Source organism: Salmo trutta, chromosome 36 (assembly GCF_901001165.1).
Source record: "Salmo trutta chromosome 36, fSalTru1.1, whole genome shotgun sequence".
Taxonomy (NCBI): Eukaryota; Metazoa; Chordata; class Actinopteri; order Salmoniformes; family Salmonidae; genus Salmo; species Salmo trutta.
The window spans coordinates 9,196,238-9,220,635 of NC_042992.1; the positions used below are offsets into that span (position 1 = coordinate 9,196,238).

Sequence of the window (24,398 nt, forward strand, 5' to 3'; positions counted from 1 at the left end):
CCAGACTTGTGGAAGTCTACAATTTTTTTTCTGAGGTCTTGGCTGATTTTCTTTTGATTTTCCCATGATGTCAAGCAAAGAGGCAATTAGTTTGAAGGTAGGCATTGAAATACATCCACAGGTACACCTCCAATTGACTGAAATTATGTCAATTAGCCTATCAGAAGCTTCTAAAGCCATGACATAATTTTCTGGAATTTTCCAAGCTGTTTAAAGGCACAGTCAACTTAGTGTATGTAAACTTCTGACCCAGTGGAATTGTGATACAGTGAATTATAAGTGAAATAATCTGTCTGTAAAACAATTGTTGGAAAATGACTTGTGTCATGCACAAAGTAGATGTCCTAACTGACTTGCCAAAACTATAGTTTGTTAACAAGAAATTTGTGGAGTGGTTGAAAAACGAGTTTTAATGACTCCAACCTAAGTGGATGTAAACTTCCCACTTCAACTGTAGGTGCTATAGGATAGGAATCCAGACTAGGAATCCAGACTGGATTGACATTACCTATAATGATATTACCTGGAATTATATTATTTATAGTACCTTGCAGCCTGACGCACCTGTAAAACATGTTTACCCAGCTATGGATGATCCTGTCTTCTCTCTCTCTCTCTCTCTCTCTCTCTCTCTCTCTCTCTCTCTCTCTCTCTCTCTCTCTCTCTCTCTCTCTCTCTCTCTCTCTCTCTCTCTCTCTCTCTCTCTCTCTCTCGTCATATTATGTGCAAATAGTTAAAGTACAAAAGGGAAAATAAATATGGGTTGTATTTACAGTGGTTTAAGTTCTTCACTGGTTGCTGTGATGAGACACTGGTATTTCACCCAATAGTAATGGGAGTTTATCAAAATTGGGTTTGTTTTCTAATTCTTTGTGGGTCTGTGTAATCTGAGTGAAATATGTGTCTCTAATATGGTCATACATTTGGTAGGAGGTTAGGAAGTGCAGCTCAGTTTCCACCTCATTTTGTGGGCAGTGTGCACATAGCCTGTCTTCTCTTGAGAGCCAGGTCTGCCTACGGCGGCCTTTCTCAATAGCAAGGCTATGATCACTGAGTCTATACATTGTCAAAGCTTTCCTTATGTTTGGGTCAGTCACAGAGGTCAGGTATTCTACCACTGTGTACTCTCTGTTTAGGGCCAAATAGCATTCTAGTTTGCTCAGTTTGTTTGTAAATTTTTTCACGTGTCAAGTAATTATCTTTTTGTTTTCTCATGATTTCATGATTTGATGTGGGTCTAATTGTGTTGCTGTCCTGGGGCTCTGTGGGGTCTGTTTGTGTTTGTGGACAGAGCTCCAGGACTAGCTTGCTTCTGTCTCTCTCGCCCTCTCTCAGGACAGTATACAATGCATTCGGAAAGTATTCAGACCCCTTGACTTTTTCCACATTTTGTTACAATACAGCGTTATTCTAAAATTGATTAAATCGTTTTTTCCCCTCATCAATCTACATACAATACCCCATAATGACAAAGCAAAAACAGGTTTTTATAAATTTTAGCAAATTTATAAAAACAAAAAATCGGAAATATCACATTTACATCAGAATTCAGACCCTTTACTCACTATTTTGTCGAAGCACCTTTGGCAGCGATTAAAGCCTTGAGTCTTCTTGGGTATGACACTACAATCTTGGCACACCAGTATTTAGGGAGTTTCTCCCATTATTCTCTGCAGATCCTCTCAAGCTCTGTCAGGTTGTTGGAAAACTCCAAGCGGGCTGTCATGTGCCTTTTACTGAGAAGTGGCTTCCGTCTGGCCACTCTACCATAAAGTCCTGATTGGTGGAGTGCTGCAGAGATGGTTGTCCTTCTGGAAGGTTCTCCCATCTCCACAGAGGAACTCTGGAGCTCTGTCAGAGTGACTATCAGGTTCTTGGTCACCTCCTTGACCAAGGCCCTTCTCCCCGATTGCTCAGTTTGGCCAGGGGCCAGCTCTAGGAATAGTCTTGGTGGTTCCAAACTTCTTCCATTTAAGAATGATGGAGGTCACTGTGTTCTTGGGGACCATCAATGCTGCAGAAATGTTTTGGTAACCTTCCCCAGATCTCTGCCTCGACACAATTGTGTCTCGGAGTTCTACAGACAATTCCTTCGACATCATGGCTTGGTTTTTGTTCTGACATGCACTGTCAACAGTTGGACCTTATATAGACAGGTGTGTGCCTTTCCAAATCATGTCCAATCAACTGAATTTGCCACAGATGGACTCCAATCAAGTTGTAGAAACATCTCAAGGATGATCAATGGAAACAGGATGCACCTGAGCTCAATTTTGAGTCTCATAGCAAAGGGTCTGAATACTTATGTAAAAAGGTATCTGTTTTTTGTTTTTAATACATTTGCAAAAATGTCTAAAAACCTGTTTTCGTTTTGTCATTATGGGGTATTGTGTGTAAATTGACGAGGACAATTTTTATTTTAATCAATTTTAGAATAAGGCTGTAATGTAACAAAATGTGGAAAAAGTGAAGGGGTCTGAATACTTTCAGAATGCACTGTAGGTGTTGTGACTGTTGATAGAGTGTTTCTATACACTAGGCAGCAGGGTGTGTTTGCTCTGTTCCAACATCTTTGTTGAGGAGATGCTTGTATTAATAGAGGAACCTTACTAAATAAAGTAACAATTTTGCATCTATATTTCTCCCACAGCTTTGTCCCTTTACCCTAACCCCTTTACCCTAGCCCCTAACCTCTAACCCCTAACCCCTTTACCCTAGCCCCTAACCTCTAACCCCTTTACCCTAGCCCCTAACCTCTAACCCCTAACCCCTTTACCCTAGCCCCTAACCTCTAACCTCTAACCCCTAACCCCTTTACCCTAGCCCCTAACCTCTAACCCCTAACCCCTTTACCCTAGCCCCTAACCTCTAACCTCTAACCCCTTTACCCTAGCCCCTAACCTCTAACCCCTAACCCCTTTACCCTAACCCCTTTACCCTAGCCCCTAACCTCTAACCCCTAACCCCTTTACCCTAGCCCCTAACCTCTAACCCCTAACCCCTTTACCCTAGCCCCGACCCCATCATGGCCCACAGGTCCCAGAGTTCGGACTTCGGGGACAACCCGCTGGACCCTAACTTCCTGCCCCCCCACTACAGAGAAGAATACCGTCTCGCCATTGATGCTCTGGTGGAGACAGACCTACAGGTACAGTAGGAATGTGTGTGTGTGTGTGTGTGTGTGTGTGTGTGTGTGTGTGTGTGTGTGTGTGTGTGTGTGTGTGTGTGTGTGTACGCATGAATGTGTGTCTGCGTGTCAGTGTGTGATAACTCAGAGTGAGTGTTTGATAAATCAGTATTTGTGTGTGTATGTGTGTGTAATGACTCTTTGTGTGTGTGTGTGTGTGTGTGTGTGTGTGTGTCTGCGTGTCAGTGTGTGATAACTCAGAGTGAGTGTTTGATAAATCAGTATTTGTGTGTGTATGTGTGTGTATGTGCATGTGTGTGTGATAACTAAGTGTGTGTGTGTGTGTGTATGATGACTCAGTGTGTGTGTGATAACTCTTTGTGTGTGTGTGTGATAACTAAGTGTGTGTGTGTGTGTGTGTGTGTGTGTGTGTGTGTGTGTGATAACTCAGTGTGAGTGTGTGTGTGTGATAACTCAGTGTGTGTGTGTGATAACTCTGTGTGTGTGTGTGTGTGTGTGTGTGTGTGTGTGTGTGTGTGTGTGTGTGTGATAACTCAGTGTGTGTGTGCGTGCGTGCGTGTGTAATAACTCAGTGTGTGTGTGTGTGTGTGTGTGTGTGTGATAACTCTGTGTGTGTGTGTGTGATAACTGTGTGTGTGTGTGTGTGTGTGTGTGTGTGTGTGCGCGTGTGTAATAACTCGGTGTGTGTGTGTGTGTGTGTGTGTGCGTGCGTGTGTAATAACTCAGTGTGTGCACTCTCTCTCCAGGGCTACTATGAGTTCCTTCAGACAGCAGACGTGGTGAACTTCCTTTGTCAGCCGGAGATCGAACACATCAAGACCACCGTTCAGACACCCAGCCAGGCGCCGACCTCCAACGTACCAGAGCTGTCTTATCATGAGGTAGTGCTTATTATCATTATACTGTTATTGAAATGACAAGTACTTCTGAAAGACTGATACTGTTATTGAAATGAGAAGGACTTCTGAAAGACTGAGCTACGTGAAGATGTCCTAGTATAAAGGAGTGTCACCTCATTCTTGACGGAGTCTGACAATGAATGATTCATTAATTTATGTCACTAAAATAGAGGTGGAGGCATTGAATAATATTGTATATATATATTGATATTTTCCTGTTGTCATAGTGTAGATATAGTTCAGTAACAGGCCGCTCATGTTTTCCCCAGGCAGACGCAGACGGCTCGTCTGACACCTACTGGCCGTTGCACTCTGACACGGCGGCCCCGGGGTTGGACCTGGGCTGGCCCCTCCAGGCGCACAGCTTCATCGGCCCCACAGAGGTCACGACCCTGGTCAACCCCAGCGACCCCGACATGCCCAGCATCAAGGAGCAGGCCAGGAGGCTCATCAAGAACGCACAACATGTAAGAGAAGGGCTGTACACACTCTCTCTCTCTCACACACACACACACACACACACACACACACACACACACACACACACACACACACACACACACACACACACACACACACACACACACACACACACAGCTGTTCAGGCATATACACACAGCTGTTCAGGTCTATGTGGTGTAAAGTGGTAGTGTGTGTTCCAGCAGTGAGGTTAGGAGTTGAGTCTAATTGACAGTGACATATCACACCTGTATTGTCAGATCCAGACCTTCTCACCCTAATGCCCCCAACAACATACCCTCATCCCGATAGCATTCCCATCTCACAAAATATCTGTTCTGTTCTTTTTTAAATGATTTTATCAGGGCTTATCTCAGTCACTATCTCTCAGACAGAGATCCAGTGTTGCATATAGAGCCATGATAGTGATTATCTGTCAAGTAGAACTATGGACGGTGTAAAGCCTGTCAGTCAGTCTGTCAGTCAGTCTGTCAGTCAGTCAGTCAGTCAGTCAGTCAGTCTGCCAGTCAGTCTGCCAGTCAGTCAGTCAGTCTGCCAGTCAGTCAGTCAGTCTGCCAGTCAGTCTGCCAGTCAGTCAGTCAGTCTGCCAGTCAGTCTGCCAGTCAGTCAGTCAGTTTATCAGTCAGTCAGTCAGTCTGTCAGTCAGTCAGTCTGTCAGTCAGTCTGTCTGTTTATCAGTCAGTCAGTCAGTCTGTCAGTCTGCCAGTCAGTCAGTCAGTCTGTTTATCAGTCAGTCAGTCAGTCTGTCAGTCTGCCAGTCAGTCTGTCAGTCTGCCAGTCAGTCAGTCAGTCAGTCTGTCAGTCAGTCAGTCAGTCAGTCAGTCTGCCAGTCAGTCTGCCAGTCAGTCTGCCAGTCAGTCTGCCAGTCAGTCAGTCAGTCTGTTTATCAGTCAGTCAGTCAGTCTGTCAGTCAGTCTGTCAGTCAGTCTGTCAGTCAGTCTGTTTATCAGTCAGTCAGTCAGTCAGTCAGTCAGTCAGTCAGTCAGTCAGTCAGTCTGTTTATCAGTCAGTCAGTCCGTCAGTCTGTCAGTCAGTCTGTCAGTCAGTCAGTCAGTCAGTCAGTCAGTTTATCAGTCTGTCAGTCAGTCAGTCAGTCAGTCAGTCAGTCAGTCAGTCAGTCAGTCAGTCAGTATATCAGTCAATCTGTCTGTCAGTCAGTCATCAAGAACGCACAACATGTAAGAGAAGGGCTGTACACACACACACACACACACACACACACACACACACAGCTGTTCAGGTCTATGTGGTGTAAAGTGGTAGTGTGTGTTCCAGCAGAGTTGAGGTTAGGAGTTGAGTCTAATTGACAGTGACATATCACACCTGTATTGTCAGATCCAGACCTTCTCACCCTAATGCCCCCAACAACATACCCTCATCCCGATAGCATTCCCATCTCACAAAATATCTGTTCTGTTCTTTTTTAAATGATTTTATCAGGGCTTATCTCAGTCACTATCTCTCAGACAGAGATCCAGTGTTGCATATAGAGCCATGATAGTGATTATCTGTCAAGTAGAACTATGGACGGTGTAAAGTCTGTCAGTCAGTCTGTCAGTCAGTCTGTCAGTCAGTCAGTCAGTCTGCCAGTCAGTCTGCCAGTCAGTCTGCCAGTCAGTCTGCCAGTCAGTCAGTCAGTCTGTTTATCAGTCAGTCAGTCAGTCTGTCAGTCAGTCTGTCAGTCAGTCTGTCAGTCAGTCTGTTTATCAGTCAGTCAGTCAGTCAGTCAGTCAGTCAGTCAGTCAGTCAGTCAGTCAGTCTGTTTATCAGTCAGTCAGTCAGTCAGTCTGTCAGTCAGTCTGTCAGTCAGTCAGTCAGTCAGTCAGTCAGTTTATCAGTCTGTCAGTCAGTCAGTCAGTCAGTCAGTCAGTCAGTCAGTCAGTCAGTCAGTCAGTCAGTCAGTATATCAGTCAATCTGTCTGTCAGTCAGTCATCAAGAACGCACAACATGTAAGAGAAGGGCTGTACACACACACACACACACACACACACACACAGCTGTTCAGGTCTATGTGGTGTAAAGTGGTAGTGTGTGTTCCAGCAGAGTTGAGGTTAGGAGTTGAGTCTAATTGACAGTGACATATCACACCTGTATTGTCAGATCCAGACCTTCTCACCCTAATGCCCCCAACAACATACCCTCATCCCGATAGCATTCCCATCTCACAAAATATCTGTTCTGTTCTTTTTTAAATGATTTTATCAGGGCTTATCTCAGTCACTATCTCTCAGACAGAGATCCAGTGTTGCATATAGAGCCATGATAGTGATTATCTGTCAAGTAGAACTATGGACGGTGTAAAGCCTGTCAGTCAGTCTGTCAGTCAGTCAGTCAGTCAGTCAGTCAGTCAGTCAGTCTGCCAGTCAGTCAGTCAGTCTGTCAGTCAGTCTGTCAGTCAGTCAGTCAGTCAGTCAGTCAGTCAGTCAGTCTGCCAGTCAGTCAGTCAGTCTGCCAGTCAGTCTGCCAGTCAGTCAGTCAGTCTGCCAGTCAGTCAGTCAGTCTGCCAGTCAGTCTGCCAGTCAGTCTGCCAGTCAGTCAGTCAGTCAGTCAGTGTCAGTCAATCTGTCAGTCTGTCAGTCAGTCAGTCTGTCAGTCAGTCTGTCAGTCAGTCTGCCAGTCAGTCAGTCAGTCTGCCAGTCAGTCTGCCAGTCAGTCAGTCAGTCAGTCAGTCAGTCAGTCAGTCAGCCAGTCAGCCCCAGCTCTGCTGTGCTCCACCACACCCTGTCCCTGAAGATGAATGACTTGCACTCAGCTCAACCTCCTATAGAAAACAATTATGTTTCTGTGTGTGTGTGTGTGTGTGTGTGTGTGTGTGTGTGTGTGTGTGTGTGTGTGTGTGTGTGTGTGTGTGTGTCTAAATGTCAAAAGTGGCCAAACCTGTTAGTCTGACTGACCATGTCTCATTCACTGTCCTCCCTTCTATCTGTGAGTGTGAGCCAGTGTGTTCTATCTGTGAGTGTGAGCCAGTGTGTTCTATCTGTGAGTGTGAGCCAGTGTGTTCTATCTGTGAGTGTGAGCCAGTGTGTTCTATCTGTGAGTGTGAGCCAGTGTACAAGACAGTGTGATTCCATACAGTATTATAAAGGACAGGCTAAAGTTGCTTTTAAATGGTATCACACTTTCTGTATTTTTCATATACAACGTTGCTAAATAAACCTAATGCAGTGGAGGCTGGTGAGGGGAGGACGGCTCATAATAATGTCTGGAACGGATCAAATGGAATGACATCAAACACCTGGAAACCGTCTGTTTGATGTATTTGATACCATTCCACCATCTGCTCCAGTCATTACCACGGTACCGTCCTCCCCTATTAAGGTGTTTGATGTATTTGATACCATTCCACCATCTGCTCCAGTCATTACCACGGTACCGTCCTCCCCTATTAAGGTGTTTGATGTATTTGATACCATTCCACCATCTGCTCCAGTCGTTACCACGGTACCGTCCTCCCCTATTAAGGTGTTTGATGTATTTGATACCATTCCACCATCTGCTCCAGTCATTACCACGGTACCGTCCTCCCCTATTAAGGTGTTTGATGTATTCGATACCATTCCACCATCTGCTCCAGTCATTACCACGGTACCGTCCTCCCCTATTAAGGTGCCACCAGCCTCCTGTGACCTCTGTTTTTAATTTGCTAATGTGATATTTCCATGTCTCTGATTGCGCTTTGCTAGGTGATTGCCGTGGTGATGGACATGTTTACAGACGTGGATCTGTTTGCTGACTTGCTGGATGCCACGGCGCGTAACGTCCCCGTTTACATCCTATTGGACGAACAGAACGCCCATCACTTCGTCTCCATGGTGACTAACTGCAAGATCAACCTAGACCTTGTCCATGTGAGTCTCAGTGTTTCCCCTAGTTGAACTATTTTAGGCAGGGTGACTCACGTTTCCCCAGAGAAACCTATGTTCCTGAAGACATTCTGGGTGTGCAGGAATGTCAGTAGTTATAATGGTTTGACAAACCCTGCCCTACAGTCTTAAAGACGGTATAGCAGTGTTTTGGTGTTGACTGGCAGCAGGCCACTGCCTCATAGCTGTAATGTAATGTATTTACCTACTGGGCTATGACATGACGTGTGACTGAGTCAGACAAGACCTGAGCCTGGTTACATAAATGTCAACAGAGCGGCTAAACTGGTTGGATTACGCTTAGAACCCACTACAGAATAACACCATTTAGTAAAGATATTAAGCCCTTGTGACTCGGAATAACTTTTGTGCGTGTGCTCGTGTGTGTGTGTGTGTGTTTTACAGATGATGCGTGTGCGGACTGTGGCGGGAGTGACGTATTTCTGTCGGACAGGGAAGTCGTTTAAAGGACAGGTGAAAGACCGCTTCCTATTGGCTGACTGCAGGGCCGTGCTCAGCGGAAACTACAGGTGAGCATAGAAATATAGAACAGATATCAGATACCTCTTTAGTGTAGAAGCTAACGTGTCATTTCCTGTTTCCTCTAGTTTCATGTGGTCCTACGAGAAGCTGCATCGCTGCATCGCTCATCTCTTCCTGGGAGAACTAGTCACCACCTTTGACGAGGAGTTCCGCATCCTGTTCGCCCAATCACAGCCTCTCACCGTAGACCACGCCCTAGTGCCCGTCTCCTCTGACAGCAGCAGCAGCAGTTACTACGGCAACCAGTTCGGCATGAAGGGGCCCCTTCGACACCCTCGGGGTTTCCAACGACACACCCCGGAACTTACGGGCTACCCCTTCGGAGGAGGGGAAACTGAGCGTTCTGCATTCCGTAGGGATGACCTGTTCCGACATGCCATAGAATCCGGAGGAGGACTGAATCTTGGGACGTTTGCAGCGTCGCAGCAGTTCAGGATGCAGCAGTCCTTCCTGGAGCAGGGCCGCTCCATGGTCTCCAGGTGGGACGGTGCACATAGATGTATTATTTAAAACTAGATTCATGTAGAACTAGATTTTATGTAGAACTCACTATCACAATGAAAGTTGCCTCTGCAATGGCGTGCTATTCCCTATTCCCTATATTTCACTGTGAATGGAATAGGATGCCAAAGTCAATCACGTCTACTTGCACCATCTTCACATTTTGATACCTTAAAATTAAATCTAAAAATGGATTTAATGTTATATTTTTCTACAGATCACCAAAACCTACTCTACATTTTCAAAGTGAATGAAAATTATAGAAAATGTTTGTAATTGAATATTAAAAACCTCAGATTTCTTGATTGCTTATGTCTTCACACCTCAGAGTTCATACTTGGGAAGATTTAATTGAATCCCATGTAAAATGTTATTTTAAAGAGGTAAAATGTTAAAAACTGTGCAAGGGGTGTGTAGACTTTCACTAGCGACTGTCACTTAGTATTTTAAAGTGTATGTTTCTACTGTTCCCATATTAAAAAGTGTTTGTCTGTGTTTCCGGTGGTCCCAGGCAGATGGAGATAAGTGCCAGTGACTATAAGGGTCAAAGCAACGCAGAGGGAACCCAGGAGACCTACTCCTCTTCCAGACAGTACATGAAGCACAGAGTCATCAACAACCAGGAGGAGACAGAGCAGCACTACCACAGGTACTAGTTAGTTCCTTAGTTCATTAGTTAGTTTGGTAGTTTGGTAGTTAGTTCCTTAGTTCATTAGTTAGTTTGGTAGTTTGGTAGTTAGTTCCTTAGTTCATTAGTTAGTTTGGTAGTTAGTTCCTTAGTTCATTAGTTAGTTTGGTAGTTTGGTAGTTAGTTCCTTAGTTCCATACTTAGTTTGGAAGTTAGTTCCTTAGTTCATTAGTTAGTTTGGTAGTTTGGTAGTTAGTTCCTTAGTTCATTAGTTAGTTTGGTAGTTAGTTCCTTAGTTCATTAGTTAGTTTGGTAGTTAGTTCATTAGTTAGTTTGGTAGTTTGGTAGTTAGTTCCTTAGTTCATTAGTTAGTTTGGTAGTTAGTTCATTAGTTAGTTTGGTAGTTAGTTCCTTAGTTCATTAGTTAGTTTGGTAGTTAGTTCATTAGTTAGTTTGGTAGTTTGGTAGTTAGTTCCTTAGTTCATTAGTTAGTTTGGTAGTTTGGTAGTTAGTTCCTTAGTTCATTAGTTAGTTTGGTAGTTTGGTAGTTAGTTCCTTAGTTCATTAGTTTGTTTGGTAGTTTGGTAGTTTGGTAGTTAGTTCCTTAGTTCATTAGTTAGTTTGGTAGTTTGGTAGTTAGTTCCTTAGTTCATTAGTTAGTTTGGTAGTTAGTTCCTTAGTTCATTAGTTAGTTTGGTAGTTAGTTCATTAGTTAGTTTGGTAGTTTGGTAGTTAGTTCCTTAGTTCATTAGTTAGTTTGGTAGTTTGGTAGTTAGTTCCTTAGTTCATTAGTTTGTTTGGTAGTTTGGTAGTTTGGTAGTTAGTTCCTTAGTTCATTAGTTAGTTTGGTAGTTTGGTAGTTAGTTCCTTAGTTCATTAGTTAGTTTGGTAGTTTGGTAGTTTGGTAGTTAGTTCCTTAGTTCATTAGTTAGTTTGGTAGTTTGGTAGTTAGTTCATTAGTTAGTTTGGTAGTTTGGTAGTTAGTTCCTTAGTTCATTAGTTAGTTTGGTAGTTAGTTCATTAGTTAGTTTGGTAGTTTGGTAGTTAGTTCCTTAGTTCATTAGTTAGTTTGGTAGTTTGGTAGTTAGTTCCTTAGTTCATTAGTTTGTTTGGTAGTTTGGTAGTTTGGTAGTTAGTTCCTTAGTTCATTAGTTAGTTTGGTAGTTTGGTAGTTAGTTCCTTAGTTCATTAGTTAGTTTGGTAGTTTGGTAGTTTGGTAGTTAGTTCCTTAGTTCATTAGTTAGTTTGGTAGTTTGGTAGTTAGTTCATTAGTTAGTTTGGTAGTTTGGTAGTTAGTTCCTTAGTTCATTAGTTAGTTTGGTAGTTTGGTAGTTTGGTAGTTAGTTCATTAGTTAGTTTGGTAGTTTGGTAGTTAGTTCCTTAGTTCATTAGTTAGTTTGGTAGTTTGGTAGTTAGTTCCTTAGTTCATTAGTTAGTTTGGTAGTTAGTTCCTTAGTTCATTAGTTAGTTTGGTAGTTTGGTAGTTAGTTCCTTAGTTCATTAGTTAGTTTGGTAGTTTGGTAGTTAGTTCCTTAGTTCATTAGTTAGTTTGGTAGTTTGGTAGTTAGTTCCTTAGTTCATTAGTTAGTTTGGTAGTTTGGTAGTTAGTTCCTTAGTTTGGTAGTTTGGTAGTTAGTTCCTTAGTTCATTAGTTAGTTTGGTAGTTTGGTAGTTAGTTCATTAGTTCATTAGTTAGTTTGGTAGTTTGATAGTTAGTTCCTTAGTTCATTAGTTAGTTTGGTAGTTTGTTAGTTTGGTAGTTTGATAGTTAGTTCATTAGTTAGTTTGGTAGTTTGTTAGTTTGGTAGTTAGTTCTTTAGTTCATTAGTTAGTTTGGTAGTTTGGTAGTTAGTTCTTTAGTTCATTAGTTAGTTTGGTAGTTTGGTAGTTAGTTCTTTAGTTCATTAGTTAGTTTGGTAGTTTGGTAGTTAGTTCTTTAGTTCATTAGTTAGTTTGGTAGTTTGGTAGTTAGTTCTTTAGTTAGTTCACTAGTTTGTTAGTTTGTTTATGTTGTCTTAAGTCGCTCTGGATAAGAGCGTCTGCTAAATGACTTAAATGTAAATGTCTTTGTCAGCTTGAATAAATATTGTGATCAAATCAGGCAAAACTCTGGCCCTAGTTATAATCTGTCATATGTAAAGCATGTTATAATCTTTAATAAAATAATCTGTCATATGTAAAGCATGTTGGGTTATGATAATGATGATGATGATGGTTCTGCTGCTACTCATGATGACAATGATGATTTATGACTATTTCTGTATTCCAGGGAGCAGAGCCAGTCCAGCCACTACTACCAGGGCGGTGAGGGGCCTGGGTTAATGCCGGGGCTGGGGCTAGGCTCAGGGCTAGGAGGACATGGGTCAGGCCATGGACGCTACGACAGGCTGAGGAACAGACCAGCGCTGGACCAGTACTCTGACTCAGGTTACCCCCATGAGGAACCTCCTGGTCCAGAGGACTACGGCAGAGACTACCTCTCCTCTCAGGACCTGAAACACAACCCGGGACCCCCACCGGCAGGGGGGAGGTACGTGGTATGGAGGGTCCACTGGACTGAAGAATGAGAACTAATGTCTTTTCACTGTTGCTCCCACTACAGTTATTTGATGAAGCGTTTAGTGACACACACACAAAGTTTAGGTGAAAATGTTGTCTCAACCATATCAGTAGAAATGTGGCTAAACTAAAGTAACCCCCTCTCACCTCTCCAGGTACGGAGGTGGCAGCGACCACAAGAGGCCGACGGTGGGCCAGCCCTACGTCTGCCAGTCGTCCCCCACCCATCCCAACCCCCCAGAGAAGCAGCTGTTCCCCGTCCCAGCAGAGGCAGACCAGGACCCCAAAGTCAAACAGGGCCTCCGCAGCTGGAGGATCAACTCCTACCTCAGCACCTGCGAAGACACAGGAGAGGAGGGGCTGCCACAACCTTTGGGCCCTGATGCTTTCCAAGACCCAGAGTCTGAGGGGAAACCATACGCCAGTGAGGGGTCTGTATCCCGCTTTGAAGCGAGAGAGCCTCCGAATGTCCCCTCCAAGCCTAGACCGGATATCCGACCGCCACGGTACGGCAAGCCCTTCATGCCCGAGAGCACGAGAAAGGACGGGGCCGACAGCAGGACCATAGAGCGGGAGAGAGCGAGAGAGAAAGACCGAGAGAGGGAGGTGGGTGGGAGGGAGGTTGGGGTGGATGTGGAGATGCCATCGTCGAGGGAAGCTTCGGGAGAGGTTGTGCTCTCCAAACACGAGTCGTTCCGGACACGGATCAACCCGATGCTCCAGAGGAGCTCCCGGCTGCGCTCTTCCCTCATCTTCTCCTCCTCCAAGACAGAGACACACCTGGGAGGCCTGGGCATGAAGGTCTTTATTATCTTTCAAATCTTCTCTGATTGGTTTTATTTCATTTGGATTTGTATTTTTTGTTTATTTTTTGCTCATTGTATCGCTACCTTGCATAAAATGTATGTGCCATACAAATAAAGCTTAATTTGATTTGATGCAGGTGGCCAATGAGGAGGATGAGGAATCCGACATGCTTCGCACCACCTCCATCGTCCAACAGATCCTGGAGAAGAGATTTTCCAAGTCCCGGGAACCCTTCGAGTGGCGGAAGAAGGCAGAGGAGAACGAGAGAGAGAAGAAGAAGGAAGACGAAGAGAAAGAAGTTGGGTTGAAAGAGGAGGCTATGCCCCCCAAAGTCACCCCAGCATCTACAGATCCCCCCCAGCCGTTGAACATGAATGACCCTGCCAATAGACTGCAGTACTTCAAGGAGCTGGCTGCTAAGAGAAACGCATCCAAAGAGGCCGCGATGAAAGGACCACTTCAGAAGACACCAGACCTCTCAAACACTACTTCTTCCACCACCTCCTCCTCCACCACCACTTCTTCCACGACCACTTCCACCACCACCCCTTTGTCCACCACCACTTCGTCCACCACCACTTCTCCCACACCCACCTCTTCCCCCACCACCACCTCAGCCCCCAAAGTCCCCTCGTTCTCTGTGACTGCTCCAGAGCCTGCCCCGATGAAACCACAAGTCCCAGCCACATTAGAGCGAACACGCAAACTGTCCATCACCTCAAGATTCAAAACCTTTGAGCCTTCTACTACCACAGTCCAGAGGAACGACAGCAGCTCAGAGTCACAGAGGAAAGACAGCAGCTCGGAGTCACAGAGGAAAGACAGCAGCTCGGAGTCACAGAGGAAAGACAGCAGCTCAGAGTCACAGAGGAAAGACAGCAGCTCGGAGTCACAGAGGAAAGACAGCAGCTCAGGGTCACAGAGGAAAGACAAGGAGCCCAGTAAGATTCTGAAGCCTTTCCCTTCTCTGAAGCTGTTCAAGAGCTCCAACCCTCGCCGCGTCTCCTGTGATGAGGAAACGCTAACAACAGACGCCACGGACGCGGAGAAGAGCGAGCTGAAGAAATCTCGCTCCCAAAGCTTGTCCAGTATGTCTCACGCTGAGTCCAAGGAGGGAAAAAACCTGGGCTCCAGCACATCCCTCAACACCCTGGGAGGGGAGGGCAAGGTCGACACCAAGCCCCTGGACTTCCTGAAGAAGCAGACCCAGAAACTCAAAGGTATGCTGTACTGTCTGTCTGTCTGTACTGTCTGTCTGTACTGTTTGTCTGTCTGTCTGTACTGTCTGTCTGTACTGTCTGTACTGTCTGTCTGTACTGTCTGCCTGGACTGTCTGTACTGTCTGTCTGTCTGTACTGTCTGTCTGTCTGTCTGTACTGTCTGTCTGTACTGTCTGTCTGTCTGTCACAGATTGTTACGTCCATGTTTGCTGGTATCTTTTATTTTTTAATTGCTGTGCTCATGATTTATAAAACAAATTCCCTTCAGAGCAATTAAGATTTGAATTTATTAATTAGTTCATTCGTTCATTCATTCATTCTTTAATACAAAGGCTTCCTGGGAACCAAGGACAAGAAGAGCGCCGGCGTTGCGACATCGGCTTCCAGCGGAGACAACAAGACGATGAGAACTGTGGTGGAGAGCTCCGAGGAGTCTGGGGCACGCCTAGGCTCCTCTTCTGCTGCCGACGCTAAAGCCACAGACTGCGTAACTTCCTCAGACAATCACAAAATGACAGGTCCGTCTCGATACCAGACCTCCAGCGGCTCGGTTCTGTTCAGTAGCAACCTGAGAGATGACACCAAGGTCATCCTGGAACAGATTTCTGCCAACAGCCAGAAAAACCGTCTGGAGAGAGGAGGAGGAGAGGAGGCCGGAGGGGAGAAGGGGGTAGACATGGCAGGAGAGAAAGGAGGGTTGGCGAGCAATCCGTCGCTTGGGAGGAACCGCTTCCTTAGGCCCCAGGGCAACCCTCAGGAGAGAGACAGCCTGCTGAAGAGGATGGAGAGCATGAGGAAGGAGAAGAAGGTCTACAGCCGTTTTGAGGTACTCTACTGTAGTAGACAGGAGGTCTGGAGGGAGGCTATAGGGAGTGTAGAGAGGTGTAAGGAGTTGAGTTGAGTTGAGGAGTTGATGTTGCTATTGAAAGATGTTACACAACATTTTTTTTTTACAGATAGTTTGATAAGGATTTGCAGAAGGGGGAGGATGAGAGAGTGGGGTGGGGTGAGGAAGGGAAAGGGGGAGGATGAGAGAGAGAGGGGGGTGGAGTGGGGTGAGGAAGGGAAAGGGGAGGATGAGAGAGAGAGGGGGGTGGAGTGGGGTGAGGAAGGGAAAGGGGAGGATGAGAGAGTGGGGTGAGGAAGGGAAAGGGAGAGGATGAGAGAGGGGGGTGGAGTGGGGTGGGGTGAGGAAGGGAAAGGGGGAGGGGGAGGATGAGAGAGGGGGGTGGAGTGGGGTGAGGAAGGGAAAGGGGGAGGATGAGAGAGAGGGGTGGAGTGGGGTGGGGTGAGGAAGGGAAAGGGGGAGGATGAGAGAGGGGGGTGAGGAAGGGAAAGGGGGAGGATGAGAGAGGGGGGTGGAGTGGGGTGGGGTGAGGAAGGGAAAGGGGGAGGGGGAGGATGAGAGAGGGGGGTGGAGTGGGGTGAGGAAGGGAAAGGGGGAGGATGAGAGAGAGGGGTGGAGTGGGGTGGGGTGAGGAAGGGAAAGGGGGAGGATGAGAGAGGGGGGTGAGGAAGGGAAAGGGGGAGGATGAGAGAGGGGGGTGGAGTGGGGTGGGGTGAGGAAGGGAAAGGGGGAGGATGAGAGAGGGGGGTGGAGTGGGGTGAGGAAGGGAAAGGGGGAGGATGAGAGAGAGAGGGGGGTGGAGTGGGGTGAGGAAGGGAAAGGGGGGGTGAGAGAGAGGGGTGGATGGGGGATGAGGAAGGGAAAGGGGGGGTGAGAGAGAGGGGTGGAGTGGGGTGAGGAAGGGAAAGGGGGAGGATGAGAGAGAGAGGGGTGAGGAAGGGAAAGGGGGAGGATGAGAGAGGGGGGTGAGGAAGGGAAAGGGGGAGGATGAGAGAGGGGGGTGAGGAAGGGAAAGGGGGAGGATGAGAGAGGGGGGTGAGGAAGGGAAAGGGGGAGGATGAGAGAGGGGGGTGAGGAAGGGAAAGGGGGAGGATGAGAGAGGGGGGTGAGGAAGGGAAAGGGGGAGGATGAGAGAGGGGGGTGAGGAAGGGAAAGGGGGAGGATGAGAGAGAGGGGTGGATGGGGTGGGGAAGGGAAAGGGGGAGGATGAGAGAGGGGGGTGAGGAAGGGAAAGGGGGAGGATGAGAGAGGTGGGTGAGGAAGGGAAAGGGGGAGGATGAGAGAGGGGGGTGAGGAAGGGAAAGGGGGAGGATGAAAGAGAGGGGTGGAGTGGGATGAGGAAGGGAAAGGGGGAGGATGAGAGAGAGGGGTGGATGGGGTGGGGAAGGGAAAGGGGGAGGATGAGAGAGGGGGGTGAGGAAGGGAAAGGGGGAGGATGAGAGAGGTGGGTGAGGAAGGGAAAGGGGGAGGATGAAAGAGAGTGTCAAATTGTATTCCACTCACTGTTGTTCCTGTTGTTCTGCAGATGGGGAATAACCTGGGATAACTAAAGATGGCCGAGGAAGCTATTGACTGGAAGCTTAGTGTGTATGGAGGGCTCACAAACACACACACCATTCCCAGTTCACCAACATATGTGGCAAACGCATCATCAGAGTCCCCGAAAGAGAGAGAGGGAGAACACAAAACACAACAACAGCAGATAGCTGTGTCATCAGACTGCAGTCTTCCTGGATACAGTCAGACACGGTTCAAAACCTTTAAAAAACAGGAGTTGAAACTGTACCCATATGTGTGCCAAAGCTGGTCTTCTCTGGTTGGTTATTTTGCCTTATATGGACTCTATGGGACAACTCTTCACTAATTCACTGCAACCCTTCATCAAACACCTGGATTGAGAGAGAGAGTGTGTTCATGTTTTACTGCAAGGAAGCAACTAAAAACATGCCCAGCCATAAACCATGCATGTACAGAACTGCAAATTCCCAGTGTGTGTGTGTGTGTGTGTGTGGGTTTACACAGCGCCACGTCACTCACCAAACTATTATTAACCAGTCTGAAGTAAAGACAGGAGAGAGAGATGGAGAAGGAGAGAGGGAGAGAGAGAAGGAGAGAGGGAGAGAGAGGAGAGAGGGAGAAGGAGAGAGAGGAGAGAGAGGGAGAAGGGGGGAGAGGGAGAGATGGAGAAGGAGAGAGAGAGATGGAGAGGAAGAGAGAGATGGAGAAGGAGAGAGAGATGGAGAAGGAGAGAGAGGAGAGAGAGAGAGAGAGGGAGAGATGGAGAAGGAGAGCGAGAAGGAGAGCGAGGGAGAGAGAGATAGAGAAGGAGAGAGAGATGGAGAAGGAGAGAGAGGGAGAGAGATAGAGAAGGAGAGAGATATGGAGAAGGAGAGAGAGGGAGAGAGGGAAAATACAGATTGAAGGAGATGGAACAAGACAGACCGACAGAGTCAGTAAGAAAGAGAGAGAGAGGTCTTTACAAAAAGTATTTTATTAATTAATCAGCAGTACTTTAGATGACATTGAGACTGCTTTGTTTCAGCCCTGTGTGAATACAGGTACCTTGAAAACATGCATCCTTCAGTTCCTTTACTTCCTGGACTGACCTTGGAGAGTTGGATTGGGTCTGACCTTGGAGAGTTGGATTGGGTCTGACCTTGGAGAGTTGGATTGGGTCTGACCTTGGAGAGTTGGACTGGGTCTGACCTTGGAGAGTTGGATTGGGTCTGACCTTGGAGAGTTGGACTGGGTCTGACCTTGGAGAGTTGGATTGGGTCTGACCTTGGAGAGTTGGACTGGGTCTGACCTTGGAGAGTTGGATTGGGTCTGAGTGATATTTCCACCACAAAATCTTCACCTATCCAGTGTAGTCAGGTCAGACATCACTTTGAGGAAGGATGGTAAAGAAGGAAGGAAGGAAGGAAGGAACTCTAAAATGTTGGAACAGAGCTGTATCTTATATAAGAGCATACAACCTGCCACGCCTTAAGTCTCTGTCTGTCTGTCTCTGTCTGTCCACTACACCAAAGACGTGTAAATACCATTTCCAAGTACATGAACACACTCTGTAAAAACACTTAGTGAGGGAATAATATAGTTCTGAATAATGAATTCATGATAAGGGCTCTTAGTGTAAATATTGTGGTAGATAAAACAGGCTTGTTGTTAATACTGTAACAAGTGATGGATGATAGCCTATCACCAGGCATTGGTTGTGTCATCTACATTATGATTAATAACTGTAATGAGACAGTCAGTATATCAGAATTAAAGGGACAGAACACAGCAGAGAAATAAGGTTTTCTTTTACAATTCTATTGTGGTTTATGATGTCATGTTTTAACAAAAAATCTATTGTAATAAAGTCATGTGGCCAAAGCTGACACTGACTTGTGTGGGTGTGTGTGTGTGTGTGGGTGGGTGTGGGTGTGTGGGTGGGTGGGTGGGTGGGTGCATGTGCGCAGAGTGGCATAGTGTATTATGGGGTAAAACTCTGGGCCTGAACTTAATAAAACAGTGACACCATAAACTACACAACCAGCTACTGTACAACACTGCCATCTACTGTGTGTGTGTATGTGCTTGTGTTACTATCCTCATGGGATACGTGAAATCCCAACAAGGAAAAATCTCCCTCGTGGGGACATTTCCCAGGGCCACACGAGGACAAAGGCTATTTTAGGCTTAGGGGTTATGATTACAATTAAAGTTAGGGTTTAGGAGTTAGGGTTTAGTTTAGGGTTAGGAGTTAGGGTTTAGTTTAGATTTAGGGGTTAGGGGTTAGTTTAGAGTTTAGTTTAGGGTTAGGGTTAAGGAAAATAGGATTTTGAATGGAAATCAATTTTAGGTCCCCACAAGGATAATAATACCAAACATGTGTGTCTGTGTTTTATTTCATGTTTAATCCCCTCCAAACTCAACTAACTCCTCCCAGTCTGGTCTAGATAGTACAGCAGGGGTTAGAGGTTAGACAAGGAAGTGTACATCAGGGGTTAGAGGTTAGACAAGGAAGTGTACAGCAGGGGTTAGAGGTTAGACAAGGAAGTGTACAGCAGGGGTTAGAGGTTAGACAAGGAAGTGTACAGCAGGGGTTAGAGGTTAGACAAGGAAGTGTACAGCAGGGGTCAGAGGTTAGACAAGGAAGTGTACAGCAGGGGTTAGAGGTTAGACAAGGAAGTGTACAGCAGGGGTTAGAGGTTAGACAAGGAAGTGTACAGCAGGGGTTAGAGGTTAGACAAGGAAGTGTACAGCAGGGGTTAGAGGTTAGACAAGGAAGTGTACAGCAGGGGTTAGAGGTTAGACAAGGAAGTGTACAGCAGGGGTTAGAGGTTAGACAAGGAAGTGTACAGCAGGGGTTAGAGGTTAGACAAGGAAGTGTACAGCAGGGGTTAGAGGTTAGACAAGGAAGTGTACAGCAGGGGTTAGAGGTTAGACAAGGAAGTGTACAGCAGGGGTTAGAGGTTAGACAAGGAAGTGTACAGGGGGGGTTTTGCAGCTGGCCCGCTGGGACAGGGGCGACCTCCAACATGGAAACACGTTACAATCTAACAAATGGAAGGGCCACACTGATCATCAACAATGTCACCAAGGAGGATGCTGGGAACTACACCTGTGAGGCATACATCATACACCAGGATCCCTCCAATAGGGTGGAGGGAGAGCTACAGGTTGCATGGGTTTATATATATGGTGAAAAACCGGTGCTTTAAATGCATGGGGAGAAGTGTACGAGTAGCACTCTTTGGGAGAAAGGTCGAGAATTAAGATAGATGGACAGCCACATGATATTTAGCAACATTAATTGGACTGAATTGTTTTTGGTATCTTTAAGTTTGTTTTCAGTGTATTAAACTAAGTTCATATAGCCTAGTTTATTTATTTGATGATGTTTAAATGTTTAAATTGAAATGGTGCTGGAATAACGGAGGCAGTGCTCTTGTTGTCTTTTTGCTGACTTGAGGTAACTCTGTGGGTCTGAATTAGTATTTGTTTAGTAAAACTCTCAAAAACATGAACTTGCTTGATCATACTGCAGGTCATTTAACTGTTTTTATATGCAATATTTGCTTTGTGGACTTCACCAGACAGATGTCACCAGACAAACATCATGCCCCCTCCCCTGACAATCCCACTTACAGTGATTGATTGACAGGCCAAACTTTTAAAGGGATAGTTCACCCAAATTACAAAACGACACATTGGCTCTCCACAGCAGGAGAGAAAATAAAATAAATATTTTGAAAAACAAACATTGTGGCATTTCATATCTTGCAGTAAAACTGTAAATATGACTTTAATAAGAAGAGAAGACAGGTTTAATGGTACCAAAAGGTTATCATATAGGACTAGATCATATCCAAAACAACTAACAACACTGAATTCATACTTTTTCAGTCATTTTAATTGTAAAGTCATGTCTTTCTACTCAATACCACAACAAAAGTTACCAATCTGGGAGATAAAGTCGTTAAAGTATTCATTAATTTAGCTGTGTATTTCAGATGGAATCAAGGACGCTAAAATAGAGTTTGCTTTCTTCGGAACCCCCCAGCCCGGAACTCTTTTTCTATTTGTAAGCATATGAGAACCCCCCCAAAATTATTTTGTTTTTAAGTAATAAAAATGTAAATGTAGGCTATGTTGAATGGGCGCAGATGAAGATGGCTTTCTTACACCGTACCCAAACCGGTCGCGTGCGTGTGCGCCATCCTGAGCAAATTGATTTTGTCCCCCCCACACCAAACGCGATCACGACACGCAGGGTGAAATATCAAAACAAACTCTGAACCAATTATATTAATTTGGGGACAGGTCGAAAAGCATTAAACATTTATGGCAATTTAGCTAGCTAGCCTGCTGTTGCTAGCTAATTTGTCCTAGGATATAAACATTGAGTTATTATTTTACCTGAAATGCACAAGGTCCTCTACTCCGACAATTAATCCAGACATAAACCGGTCAGCCGAGTCGCTTCTAGTCATCTCTCCTCCTTCCAGGCTTTTTCTTCTTTGGACTTTATATAGTATTACCATTATGACTACTGACCTCAGTTCATCTTTCAATAAGCCACGTGGGTATAAACCAATGAGGAGATGGTATGTGGGTATCTGCTTCTATAAACCAATGAGGAGATGGCATGTGGGTATCTGCTTCTATAAACCAATGAGGAGATGGCATGTGGGTATCTGCTTCTATAAACCAATGAGGAGATGGTATGTGGGTATCTGCTTCTATAAACCAATGAGGAGATGGTATGTGGGTATCTGCTTCTATAAACCAATGAGGAGATGGCATGTGGGTATCTGCTTCTATAAACCAATGAGGAGATGGCATGTGGGTATCTGCTTCTATAAACCAATGAGGAGATGGCATGTGGGTATCTGCTTCTATAAACCAATGAGGAGATGGCATGTGGGTATCTGCTTCTATAAACCAATGAGGAGATGGCATGTGGGTATCTGCTTCTATAAACCAATGAGGAGATGGCATGTGGGTATCTGCTTCTATAAACCAATGAGGAGATGGTATGTGGGTATCTGCTTCTATAAACCAATGAGGAGATGGGAGAGGCAGGACTTGCAGCGCGTTCTGCGCCACAAATAGAAGCAACTTCAATTTTAGCGCCTGGCAACGCAGAGGGTGTGGTCAGCATGTTACTGCCACCAAGAGTAGCGTTATGGAAATCTGTCGTGTACTGGAAAAATATATAATAATAAAAATCTATAAATAAATAAGAACAAAAGCTAAAAAAATATATATAAATGTAAATTAAATAAAAAATCTAGATATTCCCCACAGGCTTTAAAGGGATGATGTTCACAATATATGGATAAATAGAGGCGTTTCGAAATGCAAATAGCCTAGGTCGTGCACAAGCACTGAGGCTGAGAACAATTTGTATTTATTAATGGTTATCTCCTATCGGTGTACATATGACGCTCGTAGGATTGTTTGATAAATTACACTTTTTTTTATGTCATATTTTAGAATAGTTTCTACGCAATATTGATACATGAGGCCCCTGGTAAATATAATGGGCAATCTGTGCTGAAGGGCTGGTCTTCAATAGGGCACAGTGACAGACTGCATACTACGTACGGACTGAGCTGTGGGGAAGAGAAAACACACGGTGAGTTTCGTTTTCCAAATCCCAACGTCAGGGGAATACCACCAGGACCATATAAAATATTCAGCTCATACCGAGCAATATCATAACCACACAAATAGATCATTTGTTCTTCAACAGCAATTTGTTCTTCAACGGCATTTCTTTCTTCATTTGTTCTCCGACATTGACGATCATGAGCACAGGTAGGCAATGAATACTTTTAAGTTACTTTCTTTTATCCTATTATGCCGTTTTTGGGGGGGACATATGATCTGTGATCTAGCTTGTTTGTTTATTTATATAAAGGAATTAGGGCTAGGCCTATTTATATGCATTAATCAGGAAAGTTATTTAATAGCTAAGCCCTTGCTGCATTACCCGAACCAGTCCGGTCCTGTCTAAATGTGTGTGTGTGTTGTTTGCGTACGTGCACATGCATGTTTGTCTGTGTGTGTGTGTGTGTGTGTGTGTGTGTGTAACCCAGACTGGACGCCCACCCTGTGGTCAGAGTGTTTTGAGGAGATGTTGGATGAGGAGTTGGACAGCAGTGACCAGTGGGCCTTCCACTTCAACTATGGCCTGACAGAAACACTCACCAAGGAGGAGAGGAGGAGAGGATGGAGGGTGTACAGCCACTGTGCCTATGGGCGGTAGGTATCTCTTTCTCTTACTATCATTGTCTTTATGCTTGTTATGTGTTGTGTATGCCTGTGGTTTCCCGACTCAGTTCTAAAATTAACGGATAGACATGCTTTCATTCAAATGCTCTCTCTCTCTCTCCCCCTCTCTCCCCCCCTCTCTCTCCCACTCTACTTCTCTTCCTCTCTCTCTTCCCCTCCACCTCTCCCCCTCTCTGTCCCCGTCTCTCTCTCCCCCTCCACCTCTCCCCCTCCACCTCTTCCCCTCTCTGTCCCTGATTCTCTCTCCACCTCTCCCCCTCCACCTCTCCCCCTCTCTGTCCCCCTCTACCTCTCTCCATCAGGTTCCAGTGTGGTGAGTGCTCTAAGACGTGGCGGTCGGCGCGGGTGGTGCTAGTGTTCCGGTACCGTCTGCGGGATACGACAGCCAGGGGGACCGTGCTGATGCGGCCGTACGGCCAGGCATGCAAACGCTGCCGGGAAGAGTTTGAACTCCCAGGTTTCTCCCAGAACGAGGTGGAGGAGGCACTGCTTGGATTGTTTGGAAAAATTAAGAAGAACTGCTATGACGAGGATGATGAGGAGGAGGAAGAGGATGAGGAGGATGAGGAGGAAGAGGAGGAGGATGAGGAAGAAGAGGATGGGTCAGAGAAGGTGTCGACGAGGCCCCATGAGAAAGCCCTGTGTGAAGCCTGCAGACTGGGCATCTGCTGTCAAGAGTAGAGAAAAAGAGAGAAAGTGTGTGTGTGTGTGTGTGTGTGTGTGTGTGTGTGTGTGTGTGTGTGTGTGTGTGTGTGTGTGTGTGTGTGTGTGTGCGTGTGTGACAGAGAGACAGTGGGGGGAACGTATATCCTAATGTTGTCTAGAATTCGTTGTAAAAATATTAAGAACAGCACTATCTATAATGTGCCTTTGGACTCCATACAATCTTTATGTAGCTTAATGTAGCTTTATGTAGCTTAATACAATGTACTATCGTTGGCCAATAGCAATGACCTAATATTTTATCTATAACTTACTTGTACTTTGGAGTTGTGTAGTAAACATGTATTATGTGTAATAAACATACAGAATGGGAAGACTTTCATGTGTTTCGAGTGTTTTTTACGTCAATGGTTTGGCCAAATCTGAGGCAGGTTTACCAACCTTTCTAAAC

The 24,398-nt window shown here is 45.5% G+C and overlaps 2 protein-coding genes across 6 annotated transcripts in view; both read left to right on the forward strand.

Annotated features, from left to right (window-relative positions):
* LOC115175355 (protein FAM83H) overlaps positions 1-17,584 on the forward strand; it is a 31,493-nt gene extending 13,909 nt beyond the window's left edge. Inside the window, exons 1-13 of one of the 3 annotated variants that reach the window (XM_029734569.1) lie at positions 2,945-3,148; positions 3,895-4,029; positions 4,317-4,514; positions 8,212-8,376; positions 8,797-8,921; positions 9,000-9,413; positions 9,947-10,084; positions 12,333-12,593; positions 12,778-13,423; positions 13,566-14,218; positions 14,300-14,649; positions 14,982-15,475; positions 17,022-17,584. In XM_029734569.1, coding sequence (XP_029590429.1) covers positions 3,026-3,148; positions 3,895-4,029; positions 4,317-4,514; positions 8,212-8,376; positions 8,797-8,921; positions 9,000-9,413; positions 9,947-10,084; positions 12,333-12,593; positions 12,778-13,423; positions 13,566-14,218; positions 14,300-14,649; positions 14,982-15,475; positions 17,022-17,042 — 3,723 coding nt within the window. In that variant the 5' untranslated portion in view covers positions 2,945-3,025 and the 3' untranslated portion in view covers positions 17,043-17,584. Of the gene's footprint in view, positions 1-2,944; positions 3,149-3,894; positions 4,030-4,316; positions 4,515-8,211; positions 8,377-8,796; positions 8,922-8,999; positions 9,414-9,946; positions 10,085-12,332; positions 12,594-12,777; positions 13,424-13,565; positions 14,650-14,981; positions 15,476-17,021 lie in introns of those variants that run through there. The other 2 variants (XM_029734568.1, XM_029734567.1) reach the window with 2 other exon arrangements.
* Positions 17,585-22,385: 4,801 nt separating this feature from the next.
* On the forward strand, positions 22,386-24,324 carry LOC115175356 (receptor-transporting protein 3). Of its 3 annotated transcripts, XM_029734571.1 has the most exons (4): positions 22,386-22,625; positions 22,743-22,807; positions 23,089-23,254; positions 23,587-24,324. In XM_029734571.1, exons 2-4 carry the CDS (start codon positions 22,798-22,800, stop codon positions 23,963-23,965), a joined length of 555 nt encoding a protein of 184 aa, XP_029590431.1. In that variant the 5' UTR covers positions 22,386-22,625; positions 22,743-22,797; the 3' UTR covers positions 23,966-24,324. The 3 variants fall into 3 exon arrangements, with proteins under 3 accessions (XP_029590431.1, XP_029590432.1, XP_029590430.1); XM_029734572.1 differs by lacking the exon at positions 22,743-22,807; XM_029734570.1 differs by lacking the exon at positions 22,386-22,625 and having other exon boundaries at positions 22,636-22,807.
* Positions 24,325-24,398: the final 74 nt, after the last annotated feature.